At 37.0% G+C, this 20393-nt stretch overlaps 1 protein-coding gene across 4 annotated transcripts in view; it reads left to right on the top strand.

Moving 5' to 3' along the window:
• L3MBTL3 (L3MBTL histone methyl-lysine binding protein 3) overlaps positions 1 to 20393 on the top strand; it is a 78512-nt gene that overhangs the window by 44616 nt on the left and 13503 nt on the right. For all 4 annotated transcript variants that reach the window (XM_066547027.1, XM_066547028.1, XM_066547029.1 and 1 more), the window contains exons 12-18: positions 2270 to 2346; positions 3780 to 3865; positions 5973 to 6083; positions 7297 to 7411; positions 10585 to 10687; positions 18452 to 18598; positions 20165 to 20329. In XM_066547027.1, the coding sequence (XP_066403124.1) occupies positions 2270 to 2346; positions 3780 to 3865; positions 5973 to 6083; positions 7297 to 7411; positions 10585 to 10687; positions 18452 to 18598; positions 20165 to 20329 (804 nt within the window). The remainder of the gene's footprint in view (positions 1 to 2269; positions 2347 to 3779; positions 3866 to 5972; positions 6084 to 7296; positions 7412 to 10584; positions 10688 to 18451; positions 18599 to 20164; positions 20330 to 20393) is intronic.

Here is a 20393-nt window from a genome sequence, read left to right as displayed (position 1 = left end):
TGAAGAGTGCCTGCGTAATTCACCTTTAGTTTCTTCTTCTCTCATGCACAGTTCACTGCACCCTTTTAGGTATTGCACATTATCAGCATGTGATATGTTAGAAGTATATTAATTAGGGGAACCTAATTAATTTGAACTTCCAGCATGCTAATACTTTCTGGGTAGATACAGATAACAATTATTTTATAACACTCAGAGAGAGCAGCCCCACACTGTTTGGTATTTTGCATCAGTAACTCAGGTTGAGGTAAAGTGGCAAGAATACCTGTTATTCTCCAGCCTAATGATGGAGACATTGACTTCAGAGAGGGATTAAATAGAAACTAGATCATGAGTGGTTTGGTGTTTTGCTCAGTGATTATTATATGAAGTATATGTCTTCATGCATGGTTGCTCTCTGTCTTCTTGTCTCATTAAGTATTTAGAAGTGCTTGGAAAACACAGGAGGGAGACACAGTGTTTGAGCCTAGACTATTGCTTGGCTGCTTAAGGTTGCTTTCTTGATCTCTCGCTGGGGAACTGGGAATGAAGGCCTTAGCTACTTCACCTTACTCAGGCTTCAATTTTTGGCTTTGCTGGGTCCTTGCAGGGAGTGGGACACTGAGCTCGTGGCCACTGGAGAGGTGGAAATGCTGGTGGGGCTCTCCAGAAGAGAGGGGGGGGCATAGCTGGAAATATTTAATGTCAGCTACTGAAACACCTTTAGGGACAGGAAATAGTGGAGGAGAGAGGTTGTGCACTGTGGTACTGAGTTTATTTAACTAAAGAAGAAATTAGGTGGGGCAGGATCCTAAGAGAAGTGAGGTCCTTAAGGGCAGATCTACATGGTTACAATATAGGAGTTTTTAACTAAACAGAGGCAAACTGTGTGTTTGCACAGTGTAGTGCAGTGCCATGCAGAGTGATGCTGGCCTTTTGTGTCAGCAGCATGTTTCTTAGTCATCCTGGCTACATAAATACAATGCATTTCATTAAAAAAACACTGTCAATTGTTCAGCCAACTCAAAAACCATCAGTAAGTACCAATGCACACGTAGGGATGGTGCATATTTCACAGCAGAGACTGACAGTTTTTTACTTTTCCTGTAGATCAGGCTTACTTTTTGCCTTTACCAATAATATGAGTACTAATATAATATTTGGGATATACATTATATATTATATACACTGTGTTTTATTGTCAAAATGTGTTATGTTATGAAATAATTTCCTAAAATGTAATAAGGATATATAGTTCTATATATAATAATTTAATATTACAGAAGGCTTAAACAGGTTTTCTCTTGTCTGCTTTTAGATCAGTTTCTTTACAGTGTGTGTCTCTTGTTTGTTTTTGTAAGACTTGATAGGCAGCACTCACTTCTGATTTCCTCTGTGCACAATGTAACTGACCCAGTGAGCACAGTGAGAGCGGTCTCTCACTGCTTGAGACACATGCCAGCACATGTAGCTCACCCTGCCTCTGCTAGTCTTCTGTGGCTCTTTTGGCATGCCACAGGCAACTGCAGTAGTGCAAAATAGGATGCACTTTACAGAAAATATGGGAAGTTGTTAACTCTGAGTAAAAGAGTTTGATCTGTTTCTTAAGAGCAGTTTGCAGTCTTGGATCACTAATTCTTTTGTGTAGTTTGGGGTCTCAAATGCTTGTTTTGTTGGTTTTGGGGTTTTTTTTGGTTTTGGTTTGGGTTTTTGGTTGTTTTTTTTTTCAGAGTTTTTCTCAGACTTACTTTGCTTATGTGCTGCTGGGTTACAGTAACATGTTTATAGCTCCATTTAAGCCACTCATAATCCACTTTTGAATTTTTCTTTCTATTGGCAGTGTGTTGAAGTTATGTGATTTCCTCCTCTGCCTCCAGGTGCAACGTCGGACCATTAATCAAGATCTTTAAGTTTCTGATTTCAAATTTTGGTCTTGGCATTGCAAGACTCCATCCGTCTTTGATGGGATTATGGTGTTCTTGCAACTAGCCAACATGATTCTACCAAGAATGTCTGCTTGTGAACAGCATCACAGATTCTCAAGAGATCTACCACTAATTTAGATTTTCTTGATATTCCAACAAAATTGCAAATAAAGCCTTATGCTTATATAGGTGGTAACAAGTCTGTGTTAGATGTGTTTGTGTCTTCAGGTTATGTTTGCAGTTTAAGTTGAAGGTGTTGTGGGTTGTTTGGAATTTATGTCTTTCTTGTAGGTCTTGGTTTGTAAGCATAACAGGATGTCTGAAGAGCTGCTTTTTCAGGCCCTTTTTTTCTCCCCTTCCTCCAGGTGTGAGGCAGCTAGCCCACATATTCATCCTGTTGGATGGTGTAAAGAACATAAAAGAACTCTCATCACTCCACCAGGTTTGTATATTGTTACATGTCTGAAAGATTTAAGGTGGCTATCGTCAGCTAGCATCTTTAAAATTTACAAATTTACATAACTAAAATTTACAATTTACCTCTCCTGAATTTTTTTCTTTCTGTAATCAGGAAATTATATTTGCAGAGCCATAAATTTTTTTAACAAGACTTAATATATTGAAAGCAGAAGTATAATAGATGTTTGGCATTAAGTATGCAAGTATATACTGATTTAATAAAGAGACATCTACTCAAAAGATATCCCTTGAAATCTGAACAAGTTTGTCATTTTGGCTGATTGGCTGACAAGTACTGTAAGACTCACGTTCTGAAAATGCTGATAAAGCAAATTCCACTTGCATGAAATCATTGCATAAGAGAAACATCTTCATGTGAACTAAGTGTGCAAGGTAATGGATTGATGAGAAAATTGTCTTAACGTGATCAAGGAATCAAACTTGTAAGGGGTCTTTGAAATGAAGGAAAATGCTATGAGAGAGATGATAAAGAAGGAAGGAAGTGTATTCATTAGTGTGAAACCTGAAATGTTTTTCAGGACTGTTGTGTATGGCTGGATCACCTAAATGCCCTGTTGCAGAAAATGGCATCTGGGGTTTGAGAACATGGAAAGTTTTAATTGGTTAAAACCGACTTCGACAAAAATTCTAATCGCCAGCACTCTTGAAAAGTCATAAGCAGTCTGTCTGCCAGGAGGTTAATTGCAGCCTATTATTCAGTGAATCCCTTGTAAAGCAAATTAGAATTCGTTTTGTTCTCTTCTAGCTTATGAATACTAATATTTAAACATCAAGTTTAAGTTCTGGTGCAGAGTAAAGTTGAAGGACAGGCACGGCCTTTTCTTTAACAGCCAAGCAGTCTTTGTGTTTCTTCCCTAGAATGTTTATAAATTTGACATTTTCTAAGAAAGGCAAAATCTTCTTTGATGATGTCTGTAGATTATTCATAATGTCCAGGGTATTTTGTTAGAAACTTAGTAAAAAATTGTTTGCTAAAAGACTAACAAGTAGTCAGGTGTGCTCAACTGTGGTACAAAGCTATCACTGATTAGATTGTTCACCAGTGAATGATTGTTCACCTGTTCATTACTTGAATTAATTTCCTCAGTTAAGTGGACAGATTTTGCCATTCCACATTATTTATATTGCGAAGGGAATCACAGAATATTCTCATATCCAGAGCAATCATGTACAATAGGTACTCAGTAGTGTGTATGAGAGGATTGTTGACTCTTTTAACCTGTATGGTGAATTTGTCAGAGACAATTTAGAAGAGCCTTTCTTGCAATGATTTTATAAGTCCAGTGTATAAATCAAAACAGTATTATAAAAGTGCTAGGCACTCTGTAAATTAGACATTAACTTCATTTTTTTGCACTGCTGTGTTTAATTTTGCTCATGTTTCTTCTGTGCCAGATTATCCACATGCTAAGCATTTTTCTTGGGAGAAGTATTTGGAAGAAACCAGTTCCTTACCTGCACCTGCAAGGGCTTTTAAAGTGGTGAGAAAATGCTTAAATTTCTTTCATTCTTTTAAGTTCACATAATTAATTTGTTTAATACATATATGGAGTTCTTATGTTTCCAAATAGATCCAATTAATTAGTTGCAAAGAGGTGTTTTATTTTTATGCAAGTTTGCAGTTCACTGTTAAAAATCAGATTATTATAAATAACTATTAATGCATTATTTTAATTATTACAAATGGGATTAAATGCTACAAATGTATTACTAATGAGTGTAATTTGCTATGGAAAATTACTGCCTACTTATTACAAATAATGAGATAGCTACTGAGTCATGATAACGTATTTTGAAGATTTGTATTTCTGTACATTTTAGATGGTGCCATAGATACAGTGTAAAAATGAATGTAAGAGGTTAGTCTGCTTGTCCATCTAGTCCATTGTCTTGGGCTTGTTTTCAGTGCCCTTTAACAGAATTTTTCTTCTGCAAACGTGCAGCTAGGACATGTGGGCAGCACCCACAGGCAGCTCCCCAGCTTAGCTATGGTGTTTGTGGGCAACATCCTTTTCTTTTATCTTTGTTCTTGCTAGTTTCTTTCAGTGATCCACCTTTTTGAGTTCTTAAGATTTCAGTGATGGTCAGTACTGCAGAAAGGAATCACACAATGGCTTGTGCTGGAAGGGACCATAAACATCATCTGGTTCCAATCCCCCTGCCATGGACAGGGACACCTTTCACTAGACCAGGTTGCTCAGAGCTCCATTTAGCCTGGCCTGGAGCACTTCAAGGGGTTGGACATCCACATTTCTGGGCAACCTGTTTCAAGTGCCCCATCATCCTCACAGTAAAATATTATTTCCTAGTATCTAATCCAAACCTACTCTTTTGTAGTTTGAAATCATTTCCCCGTGTCCTGTCACTACATGCCCTTGTAAAAAGGCCCCTCTCTGTCTTTCTACTACAGGAAGGCTACAATGAGATCAGCCCTAATCCATCCCTTTTCCAGGCTGAACAAACCCAATTCTCTCAGGCTTTCCTCACAGGAGAGGGGCTCCATCCCTCTGTTCATCTTGGATTGCTGTTGGGAGCCAGCATTGCATGGCCAGTAGCTCTACTTGTCTCACAGCACCCCGAAGCATGTTTGCCTCAGCTTCTCATATTAGGGACACTAATTCTCAACTTTGCTAAGAGCTGGATTAACAAAAGGCAAAATGTGGTGTTTATAGCAGTTCCTGGGGTCAGTAGATTAGCAGAGGTTATTCATGACCTGCAGTTTATCGCCCCAAGGTGTGTCTGTCTTGGTAGTATTTCTCAATCTTACATTCTCAGCCAAATACCCCTAGCAAGGATTAGGAAGTTATTTGTTTATATCTGAGACAGTAACAGTGTTTTGTGTTGTATTATGGGGGAAAATTGAGTTCTTAAGCTGCAGCTGAAGGAAAAACACCAGTACTCTACAAAGTCCTAGAGTGACCGATACATTGTTTTCATAAAAATGAGAATAAACCTGGTAACTAGTCTTGTGAATATGTTCCTTTAAAATGGAAATAATTTTGCTTTAGTTTTCATAACTACAGATGACAAATACAAAATCTGATACTCCTACCAAAGAAACTAATTTTATCAAAATAGTATTACAAACCCAGGCATTTGGTCCTGTTTTTTTACTGTTATGCTGTGAATTAGTTATGTTTTCAGGAAGAGACTGGAAAAGGGTTTGATTCATGAAACAAAAATACATATCAGAAAACACAAATATTTCCTGTAGACAATTTCATAGACATTTCAGGCAGCTGGTATGTAATGCCTTATTAAATATTGTAATGAAACTGTTGGCTAAAACCTCCAGGAAAACTTTTCTAGAGAATTTAGGGAAAAAAAAACTGATTCAAACCAAGGATATCCATTTACATCCTTGGATGGCTTGAATCCAGTCCGCTCCAGGAGAACCTGGAATCCCCAAGTGTTTCACTATATTGATAAGTCTAGTTTGAATTATGTTTTTATGCTTGAATTTCTAGTAGAGGGAGAGCAGACTTGAAAAAATAAAGGCAGAAAGTTTTTGATGGATTATATATATTTTATAGCTGCATCAGATTTTGAAGTTTTGTTGTTTCATACAGTATTGTTCTTCATTTCTAGAAACCTTCTCATGGCTTTCAGAAAAATATGAAACTTGAAGTGGTTGACAAGAGAAATCCAGTATTTATCAGAGTAGCAACCATTGTAGATACTGATGACTACAGAATAAAAGTAAGTTCCTCTGTCTTATTGTACTATCCTACTTAAGTAAATGATGAGGACATCATAAAACCAAAATCCTGAGGTTGTAAAATTAATCATGGAAAGAAATAAGTGGTATTGCTCTGTCCTCCTAAGCTTTTGCTCTTGCTTTTCACTAATTGATCTATGCAAAATTCCTTTGGAATAGGTTTTGTTATTTTCTTCTTAGATACTTGTGCTGAGGTGGGTAGCTAGAGAGCAGAATTGAATATACTGGAAAATTGCTTTGGGAATAGTTGGTAGAAGACAATTGTCTATTCTATCAAGAAATGTGATTACTGTGTGAAAAGTGTCAAAGGGCTGCTTTGATATTTGTATTAGGGACCATAAAATATTTGGTCTATGTTAATTGAATCTGTTTCTATAAGTTTCCAAGGGGAAGTGAGAGATATATGGGAGATATGAAAGAGCCCTGATCTTTTGTCCTTTGTCAGTGATTTCTGCAATTCTGAAGTTTCTGTTAATTATGGGCTTTGGATTGGATTAAACTAAGTTAAAGTATTTTTAATGTCTTTTACAGAAGCTATGCACTTCAATTAATTCTCTTTCATTGTATGAAACCAGTTTCCATGCTGAAGGCCTTAAGTGTTAGCAGGGCTAACATATACCAGATATCCAATTAGAACTGAAGGATGTTTGCAGTTTGTACAGATTTACTAGGCATACCTGTTATTTCAAGTAGGAGATGCAGCTGACATTTCATTTTGAATCATCTGAATTAACTGCTGTTAGGAAGTCATCAGAACTAGTATCTTCACACCTACACATTTCCTACTTCAAGTTGGACATGCAAAATTAAAAAAAAAAGGAAATGGAAAAAAACCCTATCCAAAAATAATAATAACAATCTCCAGTCTAATGTATTAAATGACAGGATTTGTAACTTCTAAGGGAGTAATTTGACTCTGCAGCATCTGTTGAAAGAGCTCTGTGTGTGTCTGTGTGTACATGCATCCACACATGGGTGTGTGAGAGATATGACATATGGTTGTTTATTGTTTACTTTAGTGAGAGTATGCCTGAGTCCAGAATGTAATGTACATGTATTTTCTGTGTAACTTAAATAGTTCTCTGAAAGTGACTTCTCTACTGGACGTGTCATTTCTAGAGATTACTCAGGTAAACTGATTTTATGGAGAATTTTCCTGATCTAAAATGCACTGTACTCCTTTTTGTATTTTAGGTTCATTTTGATGGCTGGGATAGTATTTATGATTATTGGACTGATGTTGACAGCCCTGATATCCATCCTGCAGGCTGGTGTATGAAAACTGGACACCCTCTTCAGCCCCCACTTAGTAAGGGAAACCACACTCTAATGTAATGATGGTAAAAGGCATGTGTGCTGTGCTATCTTTTGCCCCTGCCAGTGCCATTCAAAGAAGAGAAGCCACTAGGATATGCAAAATAATTGCAAATGTGACATTTAGTGCAAAATCAACAGTCAGTAATTAATCACTTTTTAGTAGATGGTTTTATTGGCCCTTACTGCAATGGAAATACAAGAACCACAGTCAAAACCAGAAGTGATGTAAAAGATCTGTTGTGTAAAATCCTGGCCCTCTCAAAGCCAGCACTGAAACTGCTGTGGCACTCAGTAGGGGTGCAGGGTATCACTCTTAAGATCCTTTGTTCACATCTCTCTTGATGGTTACTATGCTTTTTGGCTCAAAGGAGCCCAGAGTGCACTGAGAAGGCACTGCTTTCAAACGCTGTGGCAAATCCTCAGAAACAACAAACTTCCTTTTCTTCTTCAGCTGAGCAAAGAGGGATTAATGGTGCCCACTTTGAAAATAAATCTAACAGAAGCACGGTACCAGTAATAACACTGGATTTACCAGCTTGTCCTCTCTGGGGATTTTGCTTTACTTGTTGAAGAAGTGGGAGAGGTTTCAGGGATAAGAAACCTTTTGGTGGATATATCCCTGCCTAGTCCACCGTGTTTCTGGATAATGGCAGTGAAATCACTTTAGCCAAACTTTGAACAGATGAGTTTTTAAGTGAGTGCTCTTCTCTGAGATTGGTTTATGTAGTGACTCTGAGGTGTGGTTTGCACAAGTGCTGAGTATTCACAGCTGTTAGAAGGTCAGAAACAGCTGTGCTTGGAAAATAAAAAATGCTGAGCAATGCCAAAGTACTCAGAAAAAAAATTAATGTAAAATGACTGAGATAAGTCACATTATGTAAAATAACTGAGATAAGTGTGAATGTGTTACCTGAAAATCACAATACCTCAAGTCAATGAATGCCAAGAAGAAATTACTCCTATCCAGGGTGTGATCAGAGTATATTCATTAGTTTTCTGAGCACTCCAGCAGTACAGTGATGATTGCCTGTTAGGAAGTTAATCATTCTGCCTTCAGAATCTGAATAGAGTGCCATAAGTGCCAAAGCACAAAGTGAATAATGAGGAGAAGGCAGAATGCTGCATATCTGCTTCTTAATCTGAGATATGCTGTCCTGTGTGCTGGATGAGCAGCCCAGTGGGAAAAGTAGGCTGTGGCCACATATATAAAAATTGTATCATAAGGCAGAAGAGCTGAATAAGGTTACAACGTTTCTATTATGTAAGATTGATATATAAATAAAAAACTTAACCTAGGTGGGAGTATAAAATATATAAATTAGGTTTTTTTGAGACATTAAAAGAAACGAGGTACAAGTGCCCAGCATGTCATCTCCTCTAGGTGGTGGCTTAGGAGGCACTGCTCATCCCTTTTAGGATGTAACTGGTAGAAGTAAATTTCTGTTAAGCTACAAAAATTAAAATGGATGATATGACAGGAGAGGAAGTTGACCATCCATTAAATAGGAAAAAAGTAATAATCTACTCAAATACTTATAAAATAGAATGATTACTGAATAAAATATTAATCCAACAATATGACTTTGTTTTATTACTATGTAGAATATTTTAAAAATGTTAATATTACTTCCATGTAAGTTAAAAGGCATTTCCAGACTTCTGCAAGAGTTTCATAAGGAGGGAAGAAAATATTTTGCAAGACAGTTTATGCCTCAGTCTGTATGATAGGACTTTCAATGAGGACATCTAGATCCCTGCCTTTCACATTAGAAGCTTTGTGGGAGTGCTGTGCAATGTTAGCAATATTAGTCTAGAGCAGTTCCCAGTATTCATGTATTCATATTGTTTTCAGATGTAATGAAGTCATCATGAAGGATTATGACCTTTCTGATATCAGTTAGGGAATTAAGAGCCAAGTATTGGTGATGATTTTAACATTGTTTCACAGTGATGTGAACAGCAGCTTCTCCTGTAAACATGGACAATCAGTTGTAGCTCTTTTAAATTACATTTTTAGAGAGTTCAAATTTTTTAAGTGAAGAGAGAATAGTTATAGGGAGTTAATTTTTTCAAAATCAGAACATCAGTGAAGCAAGACTCCTCTTTACAGAAACATCTCTATTCAGATAACTCCTCCTCTGAGTCCACTTGCTACATTATAAGCATGATTTCTGTATAAAGGTAGAGAAGGTAAAATTCCCTGTTCTCTCACCAATTACAGTCATTAAAGGCTATACAAGTCTTTGGACTTCAGTGTAGTGATAGTTCTGTAATTTTTGCATAGCTGGAACATTTGGTAAAAAAGGCTTTTAGACTACTCTAATTATACATAATAATTCTCTGTCCTTCATAATCCATCTGTGAAGAAGAATCTTTCATCTGGAAAAATATTTAAATGGACCTTTTCGTGTCTGTATTGTTATCTGTAGGGGGAGATACAAGTTCATGTGCTGTTCAAGAGGAACTGGTGCTAGAGGGGGCCAGTGCATTCCTGCAGAGGCTCAGCAGGTGCTGCCAGTGTCATGTACTGGAGCACGGCTGTCTCTCACTTGCTGTGAAACCGTGCGTTATGTACTATGTTTGCTTGGGCCTCAAAGCTCCTTTTGACATCCTTTGATGTCTCTGCAGGCATCATTGTACAGGTTGATGAAAATCAGGTAGACACATAAATTCAGAGAAGGGGAAAAGTAAAAAAAAATCTGATGGCTTGTTCTTTTTAGTAGTATTTTCAGCCTTCGTTTTTACATCTTTTTTACTGGAAAACTTCAGTTTCAAAATGTGTAAGAACAGTACACATTGCAAACATGTCCCTGTCTTCAGCAACAGGGATAGGGTAGCTTACTTTTTCTGTGCTCTTGAAAAACATCCAGGTTCCAATGTAGATAGAAGAGAAATTCAATGTCATGCAATTCCTCCAAGATTTGTGTTCTTTATATAAATGTAGTTCTGTTGTAGAGATTTACTCACATGGAATAAAATTATTTCTCCAGTGGATTAGGTTGTTTAAATCTCCATCATGCTTTTACAGAATGTATTATTAAAGTATTTCTGTTTACTTATTTCCTCATGCTTGCTACAATGCACTGGTATTTGTGCATATTTATATAGCTTTTAAATATTAGATAATTTTCTTAAGTCTCATTTGTAATTTCACCTGGCATGCAGGTCCCTTGGAACTGGTGGAAGCTTTAGAGCATGGAGGGTGTCCCACAGCAGGATGTAAGGGAGTTGGACACATTAAAAGAGCAAGACATATCGGCCATCATAGGTATGTTCTGTGAAACTGATTTTATTCTTTCAATTGAGGGATGTGTGCAGATGGTTCTTTTAAATTGTTGCTCATAAGAAAACAGATCCAAGCTGGAAAAAAAATAGGAAATCTTGTAAACCAAAATATGCAGTTATTTCAGTTGCCATGGTGAGCATGCTGAAATAAACATTAGCAATCTGTAACTTCATTTCACCAGGGTGTGCTAAGATTTGCTGTACATTACTTTTTGTCACAATTGGTAGATTCAGTTACTCTCTATTTTGTTCCTTTGAGGATTCCTCAGCTTGCTGTCCAGTTTGCAAAATATTACAGACAGATATGTATAAAGCAATAACTTTTGAACCTTTTGAAATATGAGGCCACTGATTTTATTATGGCTTGGGTGTTCTTGTTCTGCTTGGTTAGTAAGGGTAAGGATTTGCTTGTTGGCTTGGAGCAGTGCTAGGAGAGGAATTCCGATTGACGTATTCCCGAATGACAACTTGCTGCTTCTATTTAGTGTTTCTAAAGATGCTTTGTTGGACACCTTCTGAAGTAAAATTCAGAAATATGGACATCCCATCCTAGACAGTAGTTGATATTAGCACCAGAGAATGGAATGAAAGGGACAGAGAGGCAATGACCGAGTAAATGGAAAACATTTCTCAAGTTGAAATTTTATTATTTTTAAAATACTTAGTGTGGGGTGAATCCAGACTGTTTCAGTAAGGGATGCACGAGTAATATGGTATGTTAAGTTGAGAATGAAGCTCCATAAATATCATCCTGTTACCTTTTCACAAATTAGAGCTACCAAAAGTTGTCATTTTTCCATTACACAGTCGTAGAATTCTCAAATGTCATATCTCTTTGTTCTTTCTGCTCTCAGATATGGTTAGAGAACTGCTCTTTGGTTATTTATCTATACATCTTTTAAAGTATCTTTCCAAACTACCTTGATCCAAGAGTGAGCTCTGCAGTCTTTTCAAGTTTTTGATGAGATCATTATGTCCTGTTGACTCAAATTATGCTACAAGGTTTTGCTGGCATATCACCATGTGTTAAGGTTCTGACTAATCCCTATCAAAGATACCTGGCTAGCAAAACTCACTGTATTACTACATTTTGATATGCAAAAGGCATCTTCTGCTGCAAGTTCTTCCCTGTCTGCAGCAGAAGCATTGTTTGTGCTGTTAGGAGCAGAAGAGCTCCTGATGCTAGGATGGGATTTATCCCCAGGAAGGGACGTAGCTAGGATTGTTCCAGTGACAAAACTTGTTTCAGTATGAACTGGGAAGGGGTTGCCATGACACAGTATGCCACAGCACTGTCTTTCACACTGTTCTCACCCTATTCCCATTGTCTTTTTCTGTCTGGGCTATTTTCCTTTTGGTTTTTGGTTTGGGTTTTTTTTTTTTCTCCCAGTTTTTCTACCTTCCCTTTTCTACTTTCCCTTTATTTCACTCAACAAGTAGGATAACTCCTTAAACAGTCAAGTCAGTCCTTAACACTATTGTAACCTTCTGCATTCCTAGTGTTAGTCCACTGCAAATGTGAACTAAACTAGATTTGCCTAAAAAGCTTCCTGGCTGCTTATCTGAAACCCATTTAACTTCACATTCTAGTAGTTTTGAGCTTTGTGTGATTTATCATTGCATCTAATCTGGGAGACAGTAAATTCCAATTCCTTATCAAGTGCTATCTCAATTACTTAGAATCAGGTGGACATAAATAGCTTTCAGCCCAAAGTTGAAACTTAAAATGAGAAAAAAAAGAAAGTAAATTTGTCTGAAAAGTTTTTCATTTATGATCTCTCTAAATAAACATTGGCAATAAAAACTCTAATGTTTTAGATGGAAGGGATGAGTAAGAGCTATATGTCTATTTACTTTGTGTAGCCTTTGCTTTTATAGCTACCTTTTCCATGCTATTTAAAAGTCGTTATACTTACTCATCCTAAATATTAAGAAAAGAAACAAACTCATGGCATTTCATTGTGCTTCTTTTTTTACTGTAGTCTAAGCAATCCAATTATTTGCACATTAACTGATAGTTCTAGGGTATAAAAATACAGCCAAGGAGATTTTGTTGAACATAAGACAGATGTTTGCTGTTTCATAGCAAATATATTTACCAGTAAGTATCTTATTCAATAGTTATTGATATGTCCTCTGTGATGATGCTCTAGTTTTGTTCCTGAGTATTTCTGTGGAAAATAATGAGATTTGTTCTCCTCTGGAGCCTACAGACTTGAGGGTCCAGGTTTCCAGAAAAATTCTAACATTGTACCACCACTTTTTTCCTGAATTAACCAAGAGATTTTAAAATTTGTACAATTTTCCACATGAGGTAGCATTCCCTTGGCTCTTTTATCTTGGCAACCTTGAAATGTATTTAACCATGCTTATCTTGTTTTTTGTGATGAGGTGCAACGCATAAATGCCTGTGTGCAGAAAAGATGATAATTTAAAATGCTAAGTAGTTCTGAAATAATTTTGAGAGCTTGTTCCTTAGGAATCAGATGAAAGCCTCTGTGATTAATTATATAGCAATGCTAAAGCATTTACTTTTTGGAAAAGTTGATGTTATTAAGGACTTGGTATCTATCACCAGTTGATCTAGGGTTATGTGCGGCGCAGCTGAAACAGCCTGACACACAGATTGTTAGCATTATGCAGATCACCTGCATATTTATGCTTGTGAGTTGTATACCCTGATGTTTAATGCATGCAGTAATTCTCAAGGTCAAGCAGGAGCGTGAAGAGGTCAGTTGTAAGTAGTTCATTAGAGTTTTGGGTCAATTCTTCATGAGTAAAGATTTTTGCCTGAAACTTCAAACTTCCTGTGCATTATGTGTAAGCTGAAGTGAACTGAAGTGGTGTGGTAGAGGCTGTATTGTAGAAGAACACATGTTACATAAACATGGAAACCTCAGGTCAGCAGGAGGTCACATCTTTTTGTTCAGTGGTTTTTGATGCCAGTTTCAAGGTCATTGGCACCAGCCAAATCCATTCTAAAGTACTCTTGATTTCTTGATTCACCTTTAGACTGTTGAAGCAGTTTTCTCCTGAAAAACGAATGCTTTGATGATAAACATGCACTGTAATTTGTGAAAGAGAATAGTTGTATTGATTGTTATGAGACTAGTTAAAATGTTTTCTTAAAGCCTGAAGTAAAGAGATCCCTTAACAAAATCCATCAGGAAAAAAATAAACAAAACCCACATCCTTCAGATGCTGTCAGGATCTTTTCTCTGAAGGTTTCTTGCTAATCATATATTGCTACCAGCTGATGTGATCACCTGGACATAGGCTGCTCTAGACAGTCTGATCCATCCATTAATCCAGTCTGGAGCTCTCATACACCTCTCATAGAGCTTCATCCCTTGGCAGTGCTCAGCAGTAACTTGCACCTGAAAGGCACTGAGGAGCTGGTGTTGGTGACATTTCCAACCAGTACAGCTGAACCAGGAGACCTGTCTGTGGCTTAATACTGGTTTGCAAAATATTCCAAGTGTTCAAAAAGACTAATAATCTAGATTTAATAGTACTTCATATGCAAGTTCTTAGGCCTAACAAGAGTGCTGCCTTACTCTTCTTTAGTTTAAAAGAGAATCCTGGCCTATGTTCTCTTCTGATATTAGGTGTAGAGTATTGCGTCTGGACTCTGTGCTTTAGAAAATTTGCATACTGCTACGAGATAGGAGCATCTTCAAATGTCTGGAGAAGACTAAGGCCCATGCCTGTCAGCAGCCCAGTTTTATCCTCCTACCCTTGAACTTTACAGAAAAGAGATAGGTATGTAACTGCATCTAGAGATAGATCTTGAGTGTGACAGAAGAGCAGTTGCAAATAAACACAGGTGGGGTATGCTACTCAACACTTCTGTTCCATCAGACAGTTCTGGAAAGGGCTAGTAATGCAAAACCTCTGTTGAAGTGAAAATCCCAGGCCTGTAATCAGAATGCTGCATTGCCTTTTTCTCTTCATCTTTCATGATTCAGTAAAAAACGGAAACTTATTTTAATGCTGTTTTTACTTAGCATGTGCAGGACTCTGGAAACAGTGCCTCCCTTTCCTTGGAAAACTGTGTCATGGACACACATATTGCCAGTCAGTCTGCTGCCATTTCAGTGGTGCCCTGCAGACAGCTAATTATTGTGCTGTGCTGATCCTTCAGCATTTGGAGATGGCTGATTACTCTCGTGTGGGGGTGTGTGTGTGTCAGGTGGCATTAATGTGAATGTTTGTTTACTGAGGCAGCTCCAATGATAATTGAGATCCTCATGTTGGACTGGTTCCAAAGCTGTGGGGCAGTGCTGGGGGCTGTACCGCCCTGCCAGAAGAATAACAGAGGCTTCACATTGAGTACCTACTGCTTTTGCTTCATGCCATTCATCCTGAGCCTCTGGCAGACATTGGTACCCCAAAACCAAGGACATCTAATCATTATGGAAGCTACCTTCTGAACTTGTGCTGTTTTCAAAATGGTGTGCTAAAGCAAAATGTAAGCTGGAGCAGAAATCCAGGTTTAAGGTGACAGAAGAGTTAAAAATCCTTATTTAATATTAAACAACCTAAACACCAAGACTTCTGAGCCCTTGATATGAGTTGTGTTAAAATCTTACAGTCCTATATAAATCGAATACTTCTATTATGTAGGAATAACAAGATTAATTTTTTTCATTCTTTGTAGTAGACAAGTTAAATTGAGCTGAAGGCTGGAGGCATTGCGATTCAGGAGCATTTACTGATTGATCCAAAGCCATACACAGGTTCATTCATGCTGTGTTTTGTTGTAACCTAGCTAACAGTGGAAACCACATGGGTTCTTTTGTTGCCTCAAGTAACAGTAACATCAAAGGACTATCAAGGTGTTTTTTAAAAATTGTACAGCAACTTGAATGATTAATTACAGAGAAAAAGTCATCTGAATCTAGTGTTCCAAAGCATTGTTAATATTATAACTATTGTTGACTGAAACTGTCATTCAATTTCAGTTTTTCCAGAAAATACTAAAGGAAAAGGTAGTATATAAGCAGAGAAGTTATAATAAAGGACTGAATATTTAGGCTTTTTCTTGGGGTATTTTGTTCGGTTTTTGTTTGTTTTTGTTTTTTTTTTTTTTAATTTAAAACCTATTAGTGGTGTTGGTAAACAGAAAACCTGCTGGAGTCTGACAATTATATTGTCAGATTTCATTGGGAGCGTAAGCCTTGCTTAATAATACACAACTGAAGTTAAATACCACATTGGTAGTGTTCAGTGTTTCCTTGTGACAGCCCTTTAACTGCTCAGAAACATTGCTCAAAACACCTCTGTGAGCCTAGGAAGCCAAAAGAAAATTACATGCTTTGCCCTGTAGCAATGGCAGAACTGAGATTAACCAATATATTCATGAATTTCTGAAAACTGTATTTCATCACAGTGGTATGTGTTTGTCACAGCAAGAACTTAAATCACACTAGCATTGGTGCCTTAAAACCTTTTTCTGAGCAGAAGCCTGTATCTTTTATCTTGTATTTCTTTTGAAAGAGAATCATTGTGATAGATGCAGCAGCATAAGTCATCTGGCAGAGGCTAGTCCTAAAACACACAAAACCAGTAGGCTGAGAATAAATGTAAGTAGACATATATAAATAGATTTAAAATAAAATGCCCTATTCTGCTTAAGAGAAAGTAGAAATAAAAGGTGAATATTCCAACTTAATTTCTATTTGTATATTTTGTTTCATGTCTCTAAAAAATTTCATTAACAAAGCATACCCCATACTTCAAGTTTAATGTTTTATAGCCAGTTGAGTGGCTGGACTTTATCTGATTTGGATGTGTAAACCAAAAGTTGCTCAGAAGGCAAAAAGATGACTGTTCTGTGCTTCATTGGATCACCTGGGGATATGGCTGCATGTCCCTTTATAGCACTGTACAGACTGTTACATCTGCTTGGAGTAGCCTTAAACAGGGATCTCATCTCATTAGAAAAGCAGAAGCTATTCTTTTTTTTTCCTCCATAATTCAAGTTCAGCATAGCTACTCAAGGATTTTAAAATAATAATATAATATTAAAAAAGGAAAAAGTTGATCCTGTCTTGTTTTCAAATGAGCCAGCTGAAGAAACCAAACATACTGTTGATATCCTGTCTTGATAACCCCAGCAAGGGCTCACTGACTTGGCTTTAAGGAATTTTCTCTTCTTGTGCAAGCGCCAATAGAAATGTAAATTTCCACCAACTTTTTGTTTATCTTGGTGACATCAAAATTAGATTACCAATATTGGTCCAACCCCATTATAGGAGCTGTTACATACTCATTCTGAGCCCATAGCTTTGTTAGTAAGGGAAGAGGAGAGTGTACAGCATATTTTAAATTAAAAGGCCTTTTTCTTTTTTAATGCTGTGCTTTTTAGAAAGAAAACTATTGTGAAACCTGTTGTTTTTCTATTAATTTTTGAAATTTGGAGGTGGCAGGTGGCTGTCAAGGTAGAGTATTTTATATTCGACAGTTCTCTTTGGAAATCATACATGTAACTATCAGTGAAACAAATGAAACATTGCAGTGACTTATGGAAAGATGTGTAGTTACAGTAACTTCTTTCTTGAAAAGAAAATAAGCAAAATTGTAGAACATGGGGTTTTTACCTTTTAAAATTATGGAAGTCATTGTAACAATACAGGTGAGTAGGAAAGCATAATTTCAAAATATAGTTAATGTCATAATGACAGCAGTCAGCTGTCCATATTCAGAGATGAACTTGAACAAAGAAAGCCTCTTACCTGACCAATTGAGTGGGGAGATGCCTGCAGCCAGTCCCATCCCCAGAAACAGAAAAGTGGAAGCAAATGAAAGATCCACCTCTCCTGTAATCATGAGCCACAAATGGAGCATCGTATTTAGTACAGTCTGTCCTGTATCTTACATAGTTTTGAAAACTTGAGTGTGATGCTATTCACTGTTGTAACATGTATATACTATTCAGAGTATAGGATATTATCATTGGTGTGTTGAGTATGTGGTCTGGCTGACAACTCAGTTGAACACTGCAGAGCATTCTATTCTACTAAAGAAAAATTCTAGTTCAGCCCCATGTGTTTTGGTTTGTGTTGCTGTTTTTTCCTTTCCTACTTCTTGTGCAAACACAGGTTTTCTGACTTTGGCATGACTTTCACATTTCTTAGAGCAGTATTTAAAAGTCATTGTGTCAATGTTCATTGTCAAATTATTTCCCCAGCAGGAGTGCAGTGAATGTTAAGAAAGACTGTAAAAAATATCAGTCTCTTAATGGAGTATCACAAAATGGCATTTGCAAAGATGGGGCACTCACTGCAGTAAGGGGGTGTGCTCCAGTCCTCATGTTTTGTCCTTGAAATGCAGCTTCTGTGTAGACATTACATAATAGAAATATCCTCCTTCACATAAATAAATAACCACGGTAATATGATTTATTTGGAGAGACATGGGTATAGTCAAAGGCATTCTGTGTTGTATTGTATAAATACCATTAAAATTATGGGAGTGGGCTAAACATTTATCGAGCAATTTTCCACAATGAACGTTGTAATAGAAATTAATACAATTTATGTGACACAAGTTGCTGTCAATAGGAAATGTGAAATTGAGGGTTTCACTCGATGGATTTATTACCATTTTAAAGTACAACTACTTACTGCATTTTTTAAAATCTTCTAAGTTACTGCATCTACTTCCAGGAAAAACCAATGTCATTTTGTTTGAAATCAGTAAAGTGTCTGAGAATAAGGAGTAACTGTTGTTCTTCAACTTCTAGTGCAGTCAGCTGTCCATATTCAGAGATGAACTTGAACAAAGAAAGCCTCTTACCTGACCGATTGAGTGGGGAGATGCCTGCAGCCAGTCCCATCCCCAGAAACAGAAAAGTGGAAACAAATGAAAGATCCACCTCTCCTGTAATCAAGTAATTATGATTGAAGCAATGTCCATGACTAACAGCAGTATTTTATTTCTGTGTTCTCCAATGTGATTTATAACTGTGCAATGACTGAAGGATTTCAGAAAGGCCTACCTATTTATCTACATTTTCATTTACAGGGAAGAAAAATGGTTTTTTCAGTGCTTATCAAAAAGGTCATGGAGCTGTCAAAGAGTGATACTGATTTTACTGTCTATGGTTTAACAAGAGTTTGGTTTCATCTTCAGTGTAACTATCTAGACTACTAAGTGGTTAATTGGAATTTAAAATTGAATGCTGACCGGTCGGTTTCCCTTTAGAAAATTATTTCTTTTTGTTCCTTTTGTTTGCTGTAGTGGTGTTATTGATGTGACTGTAAATTAATGTAGCTCTTTGGAGAACAGCCACTATTATGTCTTTACAGTGGGAGTGGGGAATCAAATTACTGGAACTGAGTTTTGCAAGAAAAATGCTGAAGTCTGTAGCTGAAGCTTTTAAATAGCAGCACTGGGAAAAAACAAAGGAGTGTGATACCAAGATGATTATTTTCAGATGATTATTTTATCTCAGAAATTGTGGATATTGATTCCTGTGCTTGTTTTGGGCTATAGGGAAAAATAGAGAATTTAAGAAGGAAAGGAAAGGAAAGGAAAGGAAAGGAAAGGAAAGGAAAGGAAAGGAAAGGAAAGGAAAGGAAAGGAAAGGAAAGGAAAGGAAAGGAAAGGAAAGGAAAGGAAAGGAAAGGAAAGGAAAGGAAAGGAAAGGAAAGGAAAGGAAAGGAAAGGAAAGGAAAGGAAAGGAAAGGAAAGGAAAGGAAAGGAGGCTTTCCCTTCTTTTCAAGGATTACATTAATGTAAATGTAAAAGGGTGGATGATGTGAAATGTGAAAATGTGAAGATTTCCAGTTCCCACTGTAATGACCACATATTTTCAATTGATGGTATTTTAAATTGCCTTCTCAAAGACAGTTTCAGCTTCATGCTTTAAAACCCAAAATGTTCTGCTGTCTAAGAGTTCTGCCTGATTAGATTGTTATAAAAGTAGGGTTTTAGAAATCTGAAGTGACTTAATTACTCCCTGGCAGGTAGCCTGCTTAACATTACAGTGAATCCACTGACACTCTGAGCAAAGTCCTCAGCAGCAGGGACTGTGTCAAGTGCTACTTTTTTCATTGCCAATTAAGAGGCTGCATAGAACACTTTAAAGGCTGCACAGTGATATGTTATAGGAGAGAAGGTATAGGAGGAAAATAATAGCTCAAAGTGTTCTTGTGTAACAAATATTTGAAGTGGATAGCTTGTTATCAGAAGTAATATTAGACAAATTCTGTTCCTGTTTAATTGTCTAATCATTTTACTATTGACTTAATGGAGAAGAGAGTTCTTTATTTTGATTTCTGAAAATGCCATGTATACAGTTTTTTTAGTGGCAAGTAAAAAAAGTTCTCTGTATTTCTTAACCAAAAAACTACCTTGGATGTTTTCAGTTCACTTTTTCTGCACGGAGAAAATAAATTAAACAACAGCTTTGCTGCTTCCACTTCTAAAGATTTTGTTAATTTGTTTTAAACAGTGACAGAAAATGCCCCAGCCCTGGTCATGTAGGTATGAAGTCTTCACCTCACAATCGACCATCAGGGAAAACTGTACCAGAAACAACCAAGCTGGAAGATGCAGAAAATAAATCTCCTTGCAAGAAACCCCTGTTATGCAATGTGAAAGAAAAGAAGGCACCTGGGTAACTCTCACTTCCTTTCAAAGTATTGAGTGTTTGGAGTCAGTTCAAAATGCAACTTACCAGG

The sequence above is a fragment of the Molothrus aeneus genome, chromosome 3 (assembly GCF_037042795.1).
Source record: "Molothrus aeneus isolate 106 chromosome 3, BPBGC_Maene_1.0, whole genome shotgun sequence".
NCBI classification, from domain to species: domain Eukaryota; kingdom Metazoa; phylum Chordata; class Aves; order Passeriformes; family Icteridae; genus Molothrus; species Molothrus aeneus.
Note: the sequence above shows the minus strand (reverse complement) of the source record. Positions and strands in the feature narration are given on the sequence as shown.